Genomic DNA, 20,287 nt, shown 5'->3' on the forward strand with positions numbered 1-20,287 from the left:
GGGTGGAAGACAAATTGGAATGGGGAGATATTGGAAGCTGAGAGTCTAGTTAGCCCTGTTGTAACTGTTACAGTAGCCTGAGGCAGAGGTGCTGAGGGCCTAAAGGAGAGTGCTGGCTGTGTGTGAGAAATAGAGAAAAGACAGGGGTAATGTTGTGAAGGTAGGTGCCCTTAAACTTGGCATCTGATTGGCCATGAGACATGAAGAAAACAGGAATTGAGAATTCTTTGAAGGTAGGAATTTGTGTGATTGGAAGGAAGGGATTGTATTCCACAGGAATAGAAGAGTCAGGAAGATGGTACAGAGTTTGGGGGAAAAAGAACGAGTTCTGTTCTGACACGTTAAGTTTGGCTTGACTCTAAGGCAGCCAGTTGGAAATGTCTTTTGGGCAGTTGGTGATGTGGAACTCAAGGCCTGGACGTCTAGATGTTGGAGTCATTTGCATAGAGATGATAGTTGGACTTATGGGACCTGATGAGATCAACGAATATAATAAAAGAGAGAGAACCAGGACAGAGTTTGGGGACACATCCATATTTAGGGGGGAGGGAATGGATGATGATTCTGTAAAGGAGCCTGAGAAGGACCAGCCAGGTGGGTATGGGGAGATAAGTGCTGCAAAAATCTAGGGAAGAGAGAGTGTATTGAGGAGAGACAGATCTGTTGTGCCAGATACTGCAAAGAGGTCAAGAGAAGGATGAAGACTCAGAAAAGGCCATGGGACTTAGTAATTAGGTGGTCGCTGGTTGCCTTGAAGAGAGAAATTTTAGTTGAATAATGAAGTCAGAAACCATATTGCAGGGTTTGAGAAAGGGGTGAGAGCAGAGGAGATGGAGACAGTGAGGCAGTGAGGGCAGATGGCTGAATAGCAGTCAGGCTTACTGGGCTGTGGCAGCTTGCAGACTCTATCTTCCCTTCTTTGAAAATCAGTCCGTTTGTCCCTTCTAGTCTTGTGGCCACTGCTGTTCTTGATGCTCTTTCAGGGCTTACAGACAGTCGATTATTTCCACTTTTTCAGGACCTGGAATGACATTTTGTTGGGACTTGGTGACTTGAATTCATGAAACACAGCTAGATACTCTCTTACAGTGCCCTTATCAGTCAATCAACAAGGATTTATTAAATCCCTCCTGTTTGTCAAATGCTGTGATAGGCACGAGAATACAAAGACCAAAACGATTATCTTGGTTGATCATAAGAGAGCCTTACTGAGATCACATAAGGCCAGTCCACATCTGCCTGTTTTGCTCACATATAAAACTGTTGCTGACTCTGAGTGAGAAGATACAAAGGATTAATTGTGGTGCTATAAAGTATAAAAGGCATATTCCCAAGGGGATTTCTTGACACCACTTTGTCACCATTTCCCACTTTATGTTGGCAAAAACATTTTTAATGCCTTTTTCTAAATTTGTGCTATCTGAGGATATTATTGATGCTAGTCTTCTAGATTTTAGTGGGGTCCAGTTGGGGAGAGATCCCGTTGCCTCCCTAGCAGTGTTGATTTGCTCAGGAGAGGACTCATGACTAGCTTACTACTGTGAAATGAAAATCTTTTGGGACAGAGCCTGGTAAATTAGGTCTCTGCTTTTTTTTTCTGAGACGACCAGCAAATCCAAGGGATGGATGATTGTAGTAATCATTATACCTTATATTTGTATTTAGCACTTTACAAATTACCTAGCATTTCCACATAATTAGTGTGTTGGATCCTGGTATCAAACACTTCTGGGAATAGTCTTGGCAGGAATTGCTGTCTACATTTTACAGACGAGGAAACTGAGGTTTAACGGAAATCACATAGTTGGTAAGCTCATGTAGCTGAATCAAGAGAACATCAAGGCGGCAGGTTTTACTGCTCTATGGAGGGCCAGATCTTCCAGACTGGGAAGCTCTTTTTGCAGAGCTTGTTGTATGCCCTTGATTTCAAAGAGGAGCAGTGACATCATGGGGTGATGTCTTCACTTGCATGTGAATTGGATTGTGAGGCTCTCTCTTCCAGAGTCATCAAAATGCAGTGGGAGGACAGAAGTCAAGATGACTGGCAGAGGCTTAGGACGTAGTGGGTGACTGTAGCATCTTCAATGTCTGGCCAAGCTCTTAAGTGTTCCACAGCCTCTGCTTCTGCTGCCTTCATGGCCATTGAAATAGATTGTTCTCATCTGCCCGTTCCGCTGGAGGAAGTCTTCATATGCTTCAAGTAGACATCCCCCAACTCACCAATGTGTTTGAGACCTTTTAGTGATTCTCCTTTTCTTTTTTCTTTTCTTTTCTTTTTTCTTTTCTTTCCTTTCCTTTTCCTTTCTTTTCTTTTCTTTTCTTTTCCTTTCTTTCTTTTCTTTTTCTTTTCTTTTCTTTTCCTTTTCTTTTCTTTTCTTTTCTTTTCTTTTCTTTTCTTTTCTTTTCTTTTCTTTTCTTTTCTTTTCTTTTCTTTTCTTTTCTTTTCTTTTCTTTTCTTTTCTTTTCTTTTCTTTTCTTTTCTTTCTTGGCAATGAGCAATGACTTGCCCAGGGTCACACAGGTAGTAAGTGTCAAGTGTCTGAGGCTGTATTTGAATTCAGGGCCTCCCAGATCCAGGGCCAGTGCTTTATCCACTGTGCCACCTAGCTGCCTTGCTTTTAGTAATTCTTTTTTTTTTTTTTTTGTGGGGCAATGGGGGTTAGGTGACTTGCCCAGGGTCACACAGCTAGTAAGTGTCAAGTGTCTGAGGCCAGATTTGAACTCAGGTCCTCCTGAATCCAGGGCCGGTGCTTTATCCACTGCGCCACGTAGCTGCCCCCTACTTTTAGTTATTCTTAACCTGATTTAGCCTGTTTGCGAGACGGTTTTGCCAGAGTGTGGCTGCTGTGCATGCTACAACTTTGGTAGAGAAAGTCTGGAAAATTAGGAGCAGAGCTGGAAGAGAAATGAGGGAGAGGACACTTGTGAAAATGGAAGTTCCTGGAGGATTTAGGGGGAACCAACCAAAAGATCAGATGAGGGGACTTCAGGAGAGGAGCGATTTTCAGGGTGAGAGAATTGCTGTGGGATGGTAATGTGGAGAGTCAGGAGTGGAGCCCAGAGAGGAATGAAGAAGGGAAGAGTAAAATCCAAGTAATTTAGAATGAAATTTAAGGATGAATTCTAGCAGAGAAGTGTTAAATATTGTAATAATGGCAGAATAGAGGGAAGATCAGATTTAGAAGCCTGCAGATCTAGTTCCTGGCCCTATCTCTGCCATTAATTTGGTGACTTTGGGCAAATCACTTCACAACTTGGACAGTTTAATTTAAAAAAAAAAATTTTAAAGGGAAAGTGTTATTTCTGATGATCTTTGTGATACCTTCCAGCTTTAATTCCATGAAGTTATGAATCCTTTTGTTATCTAGAATGGTAGATACTTGGGAATATTCTAGTTAAGTAAAATAAAACTATTAATTGTTGCCATTAATGTAGAGTTTATGGGTTACAAAGTACTTTCCATACATTATTTCTTTAGTGTAGATATTATCTTCATTTTAAAAATGAGGAATCTGAGGCTTAGATAAATTAAATAACTTGCTTAAATTTCACTAGATAATAAATGTCAGAACTTCGATTTTGAATTGATGTATTCTGACTCCAGATTGAGAGTTTTAACATTTTAAAAATTATACCATAGCTGCTGATTGTCACCAAAGATTCCAGCTGTAAATAATATTAATTTATTCTTCATGTATTTTATATCTTTGACATTTCAAAAGACATATATTCTTGCTGAATTTCTTCAGGATAATTAGTCACTGTACAAGACTTTAGGGTCCTAAAAAAAAAATCTTTGGCCAGAGAAAACATTTAGTTCATTAGGTATGATGGCAGTGGTCAAGATGACAACTTCTTAATAAAAAAACAATAGGTGCACATTTGCAAATACTACTTAATGGTCCTGATTAAAGCCACATTCATCTGCCTTCTTCTTCCTAGTTATGCATCTTTTTGTTTTTCTTTTCAGGGCAATGAGGGTTAAGTGACTTGCCCAGGGTCACATAGCTAGTAAGTGTCAAGTGTCTGAGGCTGGATTTGAACTCAGGTTCTCCTGAATCCAGGGCCTGTTCTTTATCCACTGCGCCACCTAGCTGCCCCCTCTGGTTATGCATCTTAACAAATAATAGTTAACATCTGAGACCATTTTCTTCTGCATCTGGTTCTCTTCTGAATATTTTAGGTATTTGTTTTTAGAATTGGTATAAACAGTTTAAAATCCCATTATTGAACTATGAGAAGGCAAAGAAATTGGGTAAAACCATTGTTGAAGTTTTGTTTTATTAAGTCTGTGTTGTTGTTTTTAAATAAATTGACAACATTAGCTTATTTCCTTATCTCTTTGTCATAAAAGTAAATTTCAGAGTATAAAATTAGTAATTATTTAGTAAATTTCAGATTATAAAATTAGCATTATTTTTTATGTACATTTTCCTCATAACAACCCAGTGGGGGAGGTAGTCAAAGTATATTATTCTCATGTTTCAGATTCACTGAGTTAAGATGGTTTTCTGTCAGTCTAATAAATGTGAGGTCTTGTGACTCCTTGCTTAATGCTCTTTCTACAAGAACATTTAGCTTCTTCTAGTTATGCTTCATGTATGCATCTATTTCTTTGTATTATATAATAGATTTTTTTGGCAGGGGAGCTTTAGCTTTCTGGTGATTTGGATTCTGGATAAGTGAGATTTAGGAAGCTCCACTGGTTTAATTGTACGTCTTTTCTTCAGGAGCCATTAGTGAGCTGTTTGTGTTACTTTCGTCATTCCTTAGTAAGAGAACCACTAGAAATGACAAGAGGATGCTCTGAGACTTAGGCCAAGGTGAGAGTGGAGCCAGTTAGTAAATTGTATAAACACATTGGTTTCTTTTGCCTGTTATGTGCAAAATCCTCTGTAGGCATTTAAAGATGATCACAGCCTGGCTCCAGTCTTTGTTTTTAGCCTAATTACTCTTCTTACTATGCTCTTTGGTCCAGCCAAACTGGGCACATTCCATCTCTTAGTGCCTTTGCACAGGCTCCCTCCTGATTACAATGCCCACTCTACTTCCTTCTGCTCAAACACTTCTTCCTCCCTTATGTCCTTCCTTTTTTCCTGGAGCCTCTAACGCTCTTCTCCGTTACCTTATGTTGATAATTTTTTTATGTAAACCCAAGTATAACTCTTGTCCCCTAGAGGATATCATTTTCTAGAAGGCAGCCACCTCTCCCACTTTGTTTTTGTATCATCACATGTGACAAGTAGTAGCCATTTGCTGCTGAATGATTAGGTCAGCAGGTTACACGAAACATAAAGCAGTTAGGCATGTCCTACTGGTAATTTTCTTTTTCCATAAAAGAAAAAAAAGGTTTTTTGTTTTGTTTTTCCCCCAGATGCAACATACTTTTCTTTTTTTGCTATTGTTAATTGTGTTGTTTAACTACTACTTCAGTCACAGTCTTTGGTATTTTTCTTTTTGTGCCGAGATGTAGGCCTCTCCACCACCCATATTCAGTTGGAGGGAGGGAGAGACTCTTTTTCTTTTTTCAGGTCTGTCTCTGCAGCCCAGAGGGCACTAGTCAGTGCTTGCTGAGGCTGACTTAGATGGGGGCCAAGTGGAGATGCTCTTGTGAAGGATCTTCATGTAGACATCTCAGTGGGCTTTTCTCAGAAGTTGTTAAGGTATTCATCTTGGTTTTTAGTTTATCTGGATAATTTTGCTTTGTGAACAAGTGGGCAGCATGATATAGGTGAAAGAGCTCTGGACTTAGAGACAAGAAATCTAGGTGGTATTCTTGGTTCTTCTGGGCTTGAGTCATCTCCTTCACACAGCGGCCACTTGCTTTGAATTCACATTAAACCAGCTGTGTGGCTTTGGGTAAGTCTACTTACCTCTTGGGGTGAGTGTTCTTTGAGGTCATTAGATTATATGCATGTGAAAATGTACATGCATACACACACATATACACACAAACACACACAGAGAGGCACTGGAGACAGTGTCCACTGGCAGAACAATGCCTAAAGTGTCCTTCTATGTGAGCTTCTGGGATACTTGTGATTGCAAGAGGCAGCTGGTAATACAGTGGATCTAGAGCATCAGGCCTTGAGTCAGGAAGATCTGAATTCATATGCCCACCCATTTGACCCTTGGCAAGTCATTCCACCTTTGTTTTGTTTTTGTTTTTGTTTTGCGGGGCAATGGGGGTTAAGTGACTTGCCCAGGGTCACACAGCTAGTAAGTGTCAAGTGTCTGAGGCTGGATTTGAACTCAGGTTCTCCTGAATCCAGGGCCAGTGCTTTATCCACTGCACCACCTAGCTGCCTCCTGTCATGCCACCTTTGTCTGCTTCATTTTCCTTGTCTATAAAATGAGGATAATGTTAGCACCTCCCTGCCACCCTGCTAGTGGTTGTTGTGAGGATCAAATGAGATAATAGTTGTCAAGCATTTAGCACAGTATATATTTAGCATATAGTAGGTGCTATATAAATGTTAGCTATTGTTATTCATTTTTATTTTTATTTTTTTGGTGAGGCAATTGGGGTTAAATGACTTGCCCAGGGTCACACAGCTAGTAAGTGTTAAGGGTCTGAGGCTGGATTTGAACTCAGGTCCTCCTGATTCCAGGACTGGTGCTCTATCCACTGTACCATCTAGCTGCCCCCTATTGTTACTATTTTTAAGACCATTGCTGATCAAATGGCCCCTTGCAGTCCTGTGGTAAAAAGGAGAATTGAGATCTTTTGAAAATCTAGGAATGTTCAAGTGCATTGGGAGAGTTGCTACCATGGAAAAAGAACAGGAGCATTGATATTCCCTGAAAGGATGCTAAGGCACTAGAAATACACAGACCGTGACTGGGCCTAAAGGATGGCAAAGAGACTGCTTGTTGGAAGCTATCCCCGCTGCCCTGATTGGGTCAGGGCTGGCTTTCCTTATTCTGGTTCTGTTTCCCCTGCTCTCCTGTCCTCTCAGAGGAGAGATGAGTCTGTGCCTCCTGACGCCCGTCCTGTTAAGAGATTTTTCTCTTTTTATAGGTGGTTTGTATTTTCAAAAGAAACCAGGTTCTGTAAGATATTCAGGCAAATTGACTATTAGCATCTCAGCAGAGTCCCAGGGCAGTCTGGTGACTGAAACCTTTGAAGATTTTTTTTTACAAATGAGATTGACTGACAGTATCAGTAGGAACCTATACTCAGTTCATTTATATCAATTATGTATGAATTAATGTTTGTATGCATTTCATATGTATGTATGTATGTATGTATGTATGTATGTACATAAATGTTGTTTTCCCTGGATATATTGTAGGGTCCTTGAGGGTAGGGATCGATTCACTTTTGTTTTTATAGCTTCAGCATCTAAGACAGTACTTACTACATAGGGAGAGCTTAATAAATGTTTAGTCATTGGCTGATTCATTGAAGATTGGGAGGTGCCAACTTATCCTTTTGCTAGTAATTCTTTTGAGTTCCCTTTCATATATCTAAAATATTTCTGGATTAATCTGGAAAATACCTTTTTTTTTTAAATGAGGCAATTGGGGTTAAGTGACTTGCCCAGGGTCACACAGCTAGTAAGTGTTAAGTGTCTGAGGCCGGATTTGAACTCAGGCACTCCTGACTCCAGGGCCGGTGCTCTATCCACTGCGCCACCTAGCCGCCCCTGGAAAATACTTTTAAAGCATTTGGAGTTATGGCCATTCCTATTTTATTTGAGAGACTGAAACAGAATATTTATTTTTCCTATTCTTATGTCTGAATGGTGTCTTAGTGAGTTAACAGATCCATACAGTTATCAACGTGTGTCTTGAAGCCAGTTAATTCACCTCACCTCATGGAAATATTGGTATATTAAGACACTCTTTCTCCATAAAGTTTGTGGGGTTTGTTTCTCCTCTTTTTTCCCCTCTTTTCTTTCTTTCCTTCCACCAAGCCCTTCCTCATGAGACAAAGGACCTGGAGTTTTCCTACCTCCTGGGTCATCGTTACTGATGAGTCTTTCACAGAAAACATCTATACTTAATTTTGTGACTTTCTTCATTTCAGGTCTTTGTTTAGAGAAGTTGCCAATTTCCTCTTCTGCTAGTAATCTTCATGTAGACCGGGAACAAGATATCATTACCTGCTATGAGAAGGCAGGGGACATTGCCCTCCTTTACCTCCAGGAGATAGAAAGGGTGAGTGAGAACGATTTCTACATTCGACATGAACTTTTTACTCAGGTTAAAGAGGAAGGAGAACCTGAGCAATGCTTTATTATTGTGTGTTGTGTGTCTTTGACTGCAGTATGTTACCTCTCTGTTCCTTCTTCTTCTGTCTGTAAGATGATGACATGGGTAATTATCCCCTTATTGGTAGGTTGCAGGTGTAGTGGAAAGAATGCTGGATGTGGAATCAGAAGAAGGCCTTGATTTTAGTTGTGATTCAGCCCCATAGCAGCTGCATGACCTTTTAGAAATCACATCCTCTTGGGTCTTCATTTTTCTCATCTACAAAATTAAGATTTCATATTAGTGCAGGGCTTCTTACTGGGGTCTGTGAAATTGTCTTTTTAAAAAAATTAATCATTGTATTTCAGTAAAATTGATTTTCTTTAAAAACATGATTATGGGGGCAGCTAGGTGGCACAGTGGATAGAGCACCAGCCCTGGATTCAGGAAGACCTGAGTTCAAATTCGGCCTCAGACACTTGCTAGCTGTGTGACCCAGGGCAAGTCAGTTAACCCCAATTGCCTCACCAAAAAAACCCCACCAAAAAACCCCCCAAAAGACTCCATGATTATGACAAGGGGTCTCCAGGCTTCACCAGACTTCCTGAGGGGCAGGTGCATGTCATATGAAAGGGGAAGAGCCTCTGGGTTAGTGGGTCTTTGACAGCCTTATGAGAGTCATGCTTAGACTCACCTAGAAAGAGAGCGGGGAACTTAGTTTGTACCACTATGTTCTTATCTTTCCAAGGAGCTCAGCAACAGTCAATTGAATGAGTGCTGCACTTGGAGCCAGGAAGACCTGAATTCAAATTCTGCCTCAGATCCTATCTCTGACCCTGGGAAGTCCCTTACCCTCTCAGCTTCAGTGTCCTCATCTATAAAATAGAGATCATATTCTAACACCTATCTCCCAAGGGCCATGTAAGGATCAAATGAGATAACACAAGCAAAATGCTTTGCAAATCTTCTAAGTACTACATGTATGCTGGGTATTACTATTCCTATCATTAATGGAGTTGGGAGGAAGGACCAGAATCTCATATGCTTAATCATTTTATCAACTTTAGTTTTGTAGTTCATGCCTATAGTGTGTGATCCTCATATTTGTAACACATGCATAAAATTCCTTTTTGAGGACTGGAGCAGGAAGCGTGGTGATCCTAGGAAAGTGGCCATGTTTAGGATTAAGACAAAAATCACACTTATCAACATAGTGGTTTTTGACCTAGCCATGCTGGGGAAGGATGTGCTCTCTACCATAATTTGTCTAAAATGTCATCTGGGAATTCATGAATGTATTTGCCTTTCTTACCAAAATTTCATCTTATTGGAAGACTGTTGTGAGAAGGGAAAAACCATAGTGTTTGAAATTGTTTGTATTATCATTGAGAAATTGCCAAGACATCTAACACATTTTACTTATTCACATTTATTTCTAACTTGTCCATTTCTTCTTTCAATTAATGACTGTTGCTTAGGCCTTAGTAATGGATACCAACCCCTTCACCTGACAGCACACTTGAATGTTTTTGCATCCTAAAGGTATTGGTAGTTGTGGACCCTTACTTCCCAGCTTGCTCTCCAAACTTTCTCCTTACGAGTTTCATAATGGCAAAGCTGCCTTCTCGGCTGAGTGCATATTTTCATCCTTTGTATACTTTTTTAAAGACTTGGGAATTGGCAGTTCACAATGCCATTCCTATGGGCCTTGTAGCTGAACTATCTTTAAGAATGCATAGAACTGAAACTTTTTTCATGGGAAATGAGTTTCAAGTTGCCAATTCTTTATTATTTCAGTGTTTTAACAGAATGATTGGTATAAGACAGAGAAAGTTAGAATCGGGAAAAAGCTGGAAAAAATGAGCATGTTAGGTCAATTGATGCTTAAGAATATTTTCCAATGAAAGCAAATTTAGTGGGGGCAGCTAGGTGGTGCACTGGATAAAGCACCGACCCTGGATTCAGGAGGACCTGAGTTCAAATCCAGCCCCAGACACTTTACACTTACTCGCTGTGTGACCCTGGGCAAGTCACTTAACCCTCATTGCCCCGCCAAAAAAAAAAAAAAAAAGAAAAGTAAAAGAAAGCAAATTAAGCAAAAATTAAAGCAATTTAAACAAAAAAAAACCCCTTTCTGTTCTTATATTTGCAATTCTGAGCATATTCAGTAGTAGTTTATGTATTTTTACTTACTCTTTGAGGTGAAAATATCCTCTTAGTTTTCTATCTATTCTGTAGCTATGGAAAAATCTGTCTCCAGGTAGATTAAGCATATTACTGCTTGATTTTGGCTTCTAACTTTGGGTTTGGGGAAGATATTAAAGACAGTTTACAGTGGCTCAGATTGATGGATGAATATTCTGTTACCAGTATTCTCTACTCTTCTATTGGTTATTTTCAGATAAACCATATGACTTAGTTTTATGAAGAGTAGAAGTTCACTAAGAAGAATAAATGAGAAAGGGATTGTCCTTGATTTACTGTTTCTAAAGTGTAACTTTATTGGGTCACTCTGTATGTTTTAGGGTCTTCATTTGCACAGAGGGAATAAAACTGCGTGACCCTAATTATTTCAGCTTAATACAGCAAATACTTATTCAGTACCTCTTATGGATTAGATGTTGCTAGTTAGGCATTGGGGATGTAAAAACAAAAATAAAACCTGACTTCATTGGACTATGTTGAGAGTAAATGCGAGTTGTTTTCAAGAGTCTTGATATGAAAGTTTGATATTATCAGGATTATTTAGATATCTGTAATTTTTTTTTCTGGAGGAGGGGAAGGAGTCAGTCTTTTAAAGGGAAGAAAAGATTTCTGTGTAAATGCTGCATTTTTCTCTATAATGGAATATAATAAATCAGATTAGGTAGTACAGAATTAGTTATGACTTATTTATAACCTTGGTTAATTTATGCTCAGAAGCGACTATGCCAAAAGTAAATAAAGTTGTCGTTCCTGAAAGAAATCTCTATTGGTGTATTTCTATTAATAAAGATGATTTCATACTCATATATCTTTATATGGATCTTGCTTTTAGCAAGTGAAATCATCATGTTTTGTCTTCTGTGAACCTCTGTTAATAAGTCAATTATGATTTCCTTCAGCATGATTTGGACCAGAGATGGAAGCTTTAATTCCTCCTAACAATTCTGTTCTTTACTCTCTCTTTTAGGAAAAAAAGTTAATGTTCAAATGTAGAACTTTTGTATTCTTTCTCTTTACTATTTTTGGTATCTGGTGTCTGGAGAAGAAACGTTAGGTACAAATTACTGCAATATTGAGCCTGAAAACCATTCCCAGTTATCCAGGAAAAAGACCTCTTAGTAGCTAACTGATCTGTAGATTTCTTCCCTCCACTTACTATGTGTCCACTTAATATTTATCTTAGAGCAGAAGTTCTTAACCTTCTTTTGTCTAATGGTTCTCTTTGGCAGTGTTGTGACAGCCTGCCCCTTCTCAGAATCATGTTTTTAATTGCATGAAATAGAATACATAGAATTATAAAGGAAACCAATTATATTTAAATACAATTATCAAACCATTAAAACAAATAAATTCAGGGGCAGCTAGGTGGCGCAGTGGATAGAACACCAGCCCTGGAGTCAGGAGTACCTGAGTTCAAATCTGGCCTCAGACACTTAACCACTTACTAGCTGTGTGACCCCGGGCAAGTCACTTAACCCCAATTGCCTCACTAAAAAAACAAAAAACAAATAAGTTCAGTAGCCCCCCAGTTAAGGACCCTTTTCCCCTTCAGTCTAACAACCTGGTATCTTAGATGAGAAAAATGAAACCCTGAGAGGTTGTGATTATGAAATGGTCCCCCAGCTGCTAAGGGTCAGGGCATAACTAAAAGTGCAGAATACAGATGATTACAAAGTAAACCAACTAGCTACCAGAATGCTAAAAGGCAAACACAAAATTCACAGGCCTCAGGTAAGAGCTCATGTCTTGCAGTGAAAAATGCTGGAGAATCGAGAAGTTGGTTTAGACATAAGGTCACCTTGTAATCTGAGTTCAGAACCAAGAGAATATATAGAAAGGTCTTGTGAAAGGGCTGGGTGACCATTGAAGGCCCGTTTATCATCTTGATGTTATACAAAATTGGAACACGAAGAAAAGGCTTCTCTTACTTTTACCTAAATTGCCCCCTCTCTTTTCTTCTAGCCAAGGTGGTGTGGAACAAAAGCTCACAGTTTCATGGAAAGCCCTTTTGAATCAATGCTTCTTTTTTTGTTTTATTTTTAATTTTTTTTTTAATTCTGAATTTAACAAACACAAAATAAACAACTATTTTCATGAACAAAGTAGAATAAGAAGAGGATTGAATGTAAAACTTCAAGTCCCTATTATAATACAGCTTGCTTTTCATTTTCCTCTTGTTCTGTAGTAAATTCAGCTTGTAACTTTCAGAGCTTTATGATCTATCTGTATTTCCTTTTAGCCTTCTTTCTGGTCTCTTCTATGTATTATGAAAATAACTTCCATAACCCTATTTTCTTTCTTTTTTGGGGCACCACTATAGCTTCCTCTCCTCTACCTTTTCTCCCTCCCCCAGTTTGGGGGCATCTTTTCATAATATATATGTATAGTCAAGCTAAAAAAATTCCCACATTGACTCTGGCCAAAAATGTCTTATTTTGCCTCTTGAATGCATCTTCTCTTTTTCAGGACATGGATAGCATGTTTCATCATGATTGGTTAATGCATTGATATATAATTAACATGATTAAGTCTTTCTGATTTTTTTTGGGGGGTGCAGTTGGGGTTAAATGACTTACCCATGGTCACGCAGCTAGTGTGTATCTGAGGCTGGATTTGAATTCAGGTCCTCCTGACTTTAGGGCTGGTACACCCCTTAGCCACCCCTCTGTTATTTTTCATTATTATTATTATTATTATTATTATTATTATTATTATTATTATTATTAGTGGGGCAATGAGAGTTAAGTGACTTGTCCAGGGTCACACAGCTAGTAAGTGCCAAGTGTCTGAGGCTGGATTTGAACTCAGGTCCTCCTGAATCGAGGACCGGTGCTTTATCCACTGTACCACCTAGTTGCCCCTCTGTTATTTTTCTTAACTGTTATTGTTTGCTATATTCTTCTGGTTCTGTTTTCTTCTCCACACATTTTTTTAAAAAAAGTGTTGTCTTTGTGAAATATACTTGATGGAGGTGACTTGAGATGTGTTTTGCACCACTGTCTCAGCAACTCTGAGTGAAGAACAGAGTGACCTCAGGATTTTTGTGCCCCACCCTGTAGGACCCTGAGATTTCCTCCTACTTTCTTCTTACCCCAGTTCCATTCATAAATCTTGGCCTCACCCTTGAATCCCTTTCCTAACTTCTTTTTTGACCTCTTGAAGAACTTTGTTTTCTTGGCCTTTATCTGATAGCTTGGGAAATTGGAAGATAAACAAGGTTTTAAATTGTAGATAAGAGGCACTGTTTTTTATGGTGCCTCTGGTCTCTTCCCTGTCTAATTTATTCTTCCACCAGGATAATGGTTCAGCAAAAATAATTTTTCCAGTGCTTAGGTTATAGGGTGAAGGATTATGGAATCAGAACAAGAATAGACTTTAGGGATATGTAGCCCAACCCTTTTATTTAACCCATGAGGCCCATGAGGCCCAGAGAGGGAAAGTAACTGGCCCCTGAGTTACACAGCTATTAAGTAGGAGGGTTTGAATCCTATTGTCTTGCTCTAAATCCAGTGCTCTTTAGTCTATACCACATTGTCATTTCCAGGGTCCAGAACCTTCAAGGGGCTCATTGCTCCCTATGGGGTAAAATAAAATATCCATAAAGTGACATTTAGGGCCTTTTACACTCTGATTCAGTGGCTTTTTGGGGGGGGTGGGGGTGGGGTAGGGCAATGAGAGTTAAGTGACTTGCCCAGGGTCACACAGCTAGTGTCAAGTGTCTGAGGCTACTAAATCCAGGGCCAGTGCTTTATCCACTGTGCCACCTAGCTGCTCCCTTCAATGACAAAAAAAAAAAAATTGGCCGTCACTTTCACAACTCTCCACCAAACTTTCCCCCCCACTCATTATACATTTTTCTTAAAAAACCAAGTAAATACAATCAAGCAAAATATATTGGTCTTGTCTAAAAACACATGTCTTGTTCTGCACCTTGAGTCCATCACCTCTCTGTCATTTTCCACCTTTGGTCTTCTGGAGTCATGGTTGGTCATTGTTTTGATCAGAGTATTTAAGTCATACAGTGTTGTAGTCATTGAATACATTTTCTGATTCTGCTCACTTTACTCTGCATTAGTTCATAAAAGTTTTCTTAGGTTTCTCTGAATCTATTCCTTTCATTATTTCTCATGATAGAGCAATCTCATCACACTTGTACAGGATGTTTTATTTTATTTTATTTTTAAAATTATAAAAGTATTTTATTATTTTTCAGTTACATGTAGAGATAGTTTCCAACATTTGTTTTTATAAGATTTCTAGTTTCAAATTTTTTTCCCTTCCTTCCCTCCCCCTCCATCCCCCCTCCCCAAGACAGCAAGTAATCTGATATAGGTTATATATGTACAATAACATTAAACATAATTCTGCATTAGTCATGTTAGAAGAATCAGAGCAAAAAGGAAAAACCTCAAAAAACAAAAACAACAGCACTAAAAACAAAAGAAATAGTATGGTTCAATCTGCATCCATATTCCACAGTTCTTTTTTTTTCTGGATTTGGATGAGTCCTTTGGAACTATCTTGTATTTCTGAGAAGAATCAAGTCAAGTCTATCACAGTTGATCAACACAATGTTCATGATACTGTGTACAATGTATAGAATATTTTATTCAGCTGTTCCCCAATTGATGGCACTTTATGGTTTAAAATTTTTTTTCTCACAAAGAATATTAGGTAGGTCTTTCAAGTATTTTGAATTCACATTTTATAGATGAGGAGACAGAAAGTTAAATGATTTGCTTATAGTCATACCACTCATAAGTCATACTGCTAACAGAACTGGGATTTAAAACCAGAAATTCTCATTCATAATCCAGTGCTCCTTCTGTAACACTTAGATGCCTGTTTTTAAGATTTCAGTACATCTATAATGTATCAGATTTGATCAATAGTTGGAAAGCTCCATTATCTATCTCTAAAAAGTAAGTTCTTTCTCACTAGAGGTATTCATATGGAAGATAGCTAACCATTTGTTAAGGGGCAGCTAGGTGGCGCCATAGTGCACAGAGTGCTGGAGCTGGAGTCAAGAAGACTCACCTTCCTGAGTTCAACATAGTGTGTCTTTGTATGACCCTGAGAAAGTCACTTAGCCCTGTTTGTCTCAGTTTCCTCATCTGTAAAATGAGCTGCAGAAAGAAAAGGCAAACCCCTCCAGTATCTTTGCCAAGAAAACCCTGAATGGGGTCATGAAGAATAGGACACGACTGAAAGGACTGAACAACAATAAACTGTTTACTGGAGATACTATAGATGGGATACTTATTTCAGGGAAAAGCTCAAGTAGATGACTGCTAGGGTACTTTCCAATTTTGAGATTCCCTATGGTCAAAAAAAAAGTAAATCTGATTTAAAGTAGTTAATAAATAGGTTTGATTAAATGCGGTTCTTGCCTTAAATACATAGAGACTTAGGATAAGAGATACTTGAATATGTTTGCACATCTGTTTGGCAGATAGGTGGTCCATAGAGTGGAGTGCTGGGCTTGGAGTCAGGAAGACTTTATTCATATGTGGCCTCAGGCACTTACTGGCTCTATGAACCTAGGCAAGTCACTCTGTCTACCTCAGTTTTCTCAACTGGAAAATGAGTATAATAGTGCCCACCTTCCAGGCTTGCTGTTTGGATCAAATGAGATAATATTTGCACTTAGTAGGAATTCCTTCCTTCGCTACCTTTCTTTCTTCCTCTAGTCCTCTTTACTCTTGACTGTTTCTTCTAGTTTTAGGGCAAAACCTTCCTTGAATGTTTGAGCTGTTTCTTTACAGTTCTAGCAGATATTCCACAAGGAAATGTCAGCCAATGTATGAGAAGTGCTGAGGGTCACTTTCCCCGAATGACCCTTAGAATTGGTTGTGTTTGCCTTGTGATGTTACTGCTTCATTATTTCTATGTCTCGAGCTTAGTGCCAGGAGCAGTGCTTTTTCTCATCTGTATTGATCGTTTTAAAATTAATTTTTAAAAATTCTGAACTTAAATACCCAAAAAGAAAGCATTTACATACTTGGAGCAGTTTGTGAAAGAGGATTCTATTTGAAGCCATAAATCTCTCTTTGATAATGCTTAATTTTTAAAAAGCACATCATAAATTTTACACATTACTTTCATATATATATATATATATTTTTTGGGGGGGGGGGTGATGAGGGTTAAGTGACTTACCCATGGTCACATAGCCAGTAAGTGTCAAGTATCTGAGGTCGGATTTGAACTCAAGTCCTCCTGAATCCAAGGCCAGTCCTTTATCTGCTGCACCACCTAGCTGCTCCCTACACATTACTTTTAAAACTATCCTGGTTGTCTTTACTTTCTTCTGAATTGTTTTCTTTTCTTTTTTAAAGTAAAAAAATGTTTCAGTGACCTCTATCTGGTTTTTTTTTTTGGTGGTGGTGGGGGGATATCGTTATTGCTAACCCTCCCCACTCCCAACCTCCCAATTACCAAGAGAGAAAGCAAAACAACTATAAAACACTGGTAGCCATCGAGCATAGTCATTTTAAATGAATTCACACAGTGCTTGTGTCCACAAATGGTCATCTCTGTGTGGGTAAAATGTTCCATCATAGATGCTCTGGAGACATGGTTGGTCATTGCTTTGACCAGAGTTCTTAATTTCCTCAAAGTTTTTTTTTTCTTTACCATATGGTTGTCCTTGTAGAAACTGTTCTCTTTTATGCTCATTTCCCTTGGTGCCAGTTTACATTACCAGGGATTGTCTGAAATCATCTTTTTCTTTATTTTTTTACAGTGCAATAATATTTCATTAAAACATTCATATACCATATTTGGTTTTAGGGATTTTTCACTTTATGGTTTGTTTAAAAAAAAAACCCAAAAACATTCCCAGTCATTTAAAAGGTAATCTAAGGCATAATATCAGCTGCTTCCCCCCCCCCCCCCCGCGGTTTTTTTTTTTCCTATCTGTGATCTTGGACACATTTGCTTCCTCTCTCTGGGCCTGTTTCTTTACCTATAAATGAGGGGATTGGATTATAGAGTTTAGAAGCTCCCTCTCACATCCTGTGCTTCTGTGAGAAGCCCCTGCCTCTTACAATGTTTGTGAGGGAGTCAGCTCCTTGCTACTTGAGTGTCATCTCTCTTGGGCTTTAAGGACTGCTTCTGCCCTTTGGTTGGGACTCCGAACTCTGTGACCCTGTCACTCTTTCCCATGGGGCTGTTCTACTTCAGTAGCTCTTCCTCAAGACCATCTTCCCTTCTACATCTGTGATTCACCCCAAGACTCACGCCTGTGTCAGTCTTATTGGACTTCACATTATGTGGGTGAATTTTGCTTCTGCACTTGGCTTAGGAAAGCCTTCTTACTTGGCTTTATACTGTTGGTGGGCAGCCCTGAGTCTGGGCCTGTGCATTTACTTTTTTATCTTCAACTAGATTTTAAAAAACTTTGTAGTTGGAGGCAGCTAGGTGGCGCCGTGGATAGAGCACCAGCCCTGGAGTCAGGAGTACCTGAGTTCAAATCTGGCCTCAGACACTTAACACTTACTAGCTGTGTGACCCTGGGCAAGTCACTTAACCCCAATTACCTCACTTAAAATAACCAAAATAAAACAAAACTTTGTAGTTTTGCATAGAGAGGAACTGGGCTTATGGAAGATGACTAATTTCTTATTTTCTCTCCCTCCAGGTACTTATTACTAATATTCAAAATAGAAGTCCTAAGCCTGGCCCTGCACTCCATGATCAAGAGCTGGGTTTTTTCCTAGAAACAGGACTACAGAGAGCCCATGTCCTTTACTTCAAAAATGGGTAAGCTTTTTGTCCCTTTCTAGCTCTGCACCTTCCAATGGATAAAAATAGGAAACCCTGCTCTGCTGCCTTTAGATTGGTTTCTGTGCCAAGCAAGCTGTTTCAAATATGAACTAGATTGGGAGTATTTGTGGCAGCTCTGTAAAAATTAGGGGAAAAGAGGCTGCCTCATTATTCCTTGTTGGCCTGGGTTCTGCCCCTACTAGACATGTGGCACCAGGAGACGGGAACAGGGTGCTCTGTCAGGGAGTCAAAGGTAGCACGGGTGTAAGAGGGACTTGGGTAAGCAAAGGCCCCAGGCCATTTGAAGAAAGGTTCCTTGGGAACATTTTCCCTTGGCATGCAGGACTCTTCATACACCGATGCTCCCATGTAGTATACAGGCTCTCTTTATATCAGTTGAAGTATAAACTAGAAATGAAGTGAGGAGTCCCACATAGATCCATGTTGGCCAGTACCTCTAAAGTGATTATTTTAAAGCTGGTGGGTTAAGATTGCAATGTGGCTGATTATCTAAAGCAGAGGTGTCAAACTTGCTGCCCTTGCCTCTTGGGGCCTGCAAAACTCCTGATTGCTGTGGAACCAGATTAAAAGGTAATTGGGAAATATTTAACAAAATTAATAAAAATACAAGACAACATCAATAATGTAACTTACAGTTTTTTCTAAGTCAGCCCGTGGCCCTAGTTATCTGTTTCATTTGGAGTTTGCCACCACTGTTGTAAAGCATTTGGTTTAGGTGGTTCATGTTGTGCCAAAAGTTATATGATAAATGTCATAATCTTTTTCCAAATCTTTTCCACTGTTGCCTATTTTAACAATGTGCTGCAGGATAGATGTACATGAAGATCAACAGTATGTATCTGGACATTCTTGGTTGAGTCACCTTTAGCCCCTCTTAGGCTTTGCATGGGATATCCTTTGTAGCTCTTGTTAGCCTTCCTTTAGAATATAATAACGAGTGCTTTGTAAGGCAGAAAGGACATAAATTCCAGTCCTCACAAAATGAACAAAGGTGTTCATCCTTCTCTTCATTTTTAAGAGCTTCAAAACTTGGGGCACAATTTGCAGAAGCAAGGATTTTATTTGCCTGAATGGCTCAGAGCCAGCATGTCTTCTTTTTCTGGAGTGGGAGAGCAGGTGGCTGCTATTTTCCAGATAAAGATAAATCATTGGCTAGGCATGTTGGCACATGCCTGTGGTCCTCACTACCAGGGAAGCTGAGGCTGGATGGTTTCTCTTGTGCTTAGGAATTCTGAGCTGTACTGGGCCGTGCTCATTGAGTGTCCTCACTTAGTTTGGCATTAATTTGGGATCAAGGGATCATCAGATTGACTGGCTCTGGTTGGAAAAGGATTGGGTCAGAGCTCCCATGCCAATCAATAGTGAGATTGGGCCTATGAACCTCCTTTGCATTTCCAGCCTGGGCAAGATAGGGAGACCTCATCTTCATTCATTCATTTATTTATTTTTATGAATTTTTAAATTAAGATAGCTCTCTAGTATGGGGAATACCAATCTGTTATTATGGATTGGACTTGAGAGGACCCAGTAAACAAATGAGATAAAAGCTCCAAGGTTTGAAACTGTTGGCTTTGGCATGAAAATGCTTCCTGAGTTTCATCTCATCTGTAATGGATTGAGATAGAGAAATGCATGACTTTTGAGCCCAGTATTATATGCTAGCTTATTTGCTATTATAAATAGTGGGTAGGGGAAAATGGAACATGTTGCTCTTATTCCATTTTTCTACTTTCTCAAATTAAAAGCCTTTTGAATCACAAACAACTTCCCAATATCCCATTCTTGTTCTTCAACTCTGGTGAGCTATAAGCAATGTTAAGGAAATGACACACTTCTAAGGGAAGGGCTTCATTCATTTGGGTAGTAGATATATTATCTCCTGAAATTCAGTGCTTAAGGTTGGGAAGTATGAGACAGTGGGGAAGAGGAAGGAAGGATGTTCTAGACTCCTGTCTATTTCCTTGACATGCTGACTATATGTGTCCACTACATATTTTAAAACTATAGAGTTTTGCTGTTAATGGACCACGAATTTGTAGATTGTTTTAACTCCATAATGTCTCTTCTGCCTCACTCATACTGTACTACCTATTAACAT

General features: G+C 39.2%; 1 protein-coding gene across 1 annotated transcript in view; it reads left to right on the forward strand.

Annotated features, from left to right (window-relative positions):
- TTC7B (tetratricopeptide repeat domain 7B) overlaps positions 1-20,287 on the forward strand; it is a 334,803-nt gene that overhangs the window by 68,057 nt on the left and 246,459 nt on the right. The window contains 2 exon segments of the mRNA XM_043985520.1: positions 8,033-8,163; positions 18,044-18,165. Of these exon segments, the coding sequence (XP_043841455.1) occupies positions 8,033-8,163; positions 18,044-18,165 (253 nt within the window).

The sequence above is a fragment of the Dromiciops gliroides genome, chromosome 2, assembly GCF_019393635.1.
Source record: "Dromiciops gliroides isolate mDroGli1 chromosome 2, mDroGli1.pri, whole genome shotgun sequence".
In the NCBI taxonomy this organism is placed as follows: Eukaryota; Metazoa; Chordata; class Mammalia; order Microbiotheria; family Microbiotheriidae; genus Dromiciops; species Dromiciops gliroides.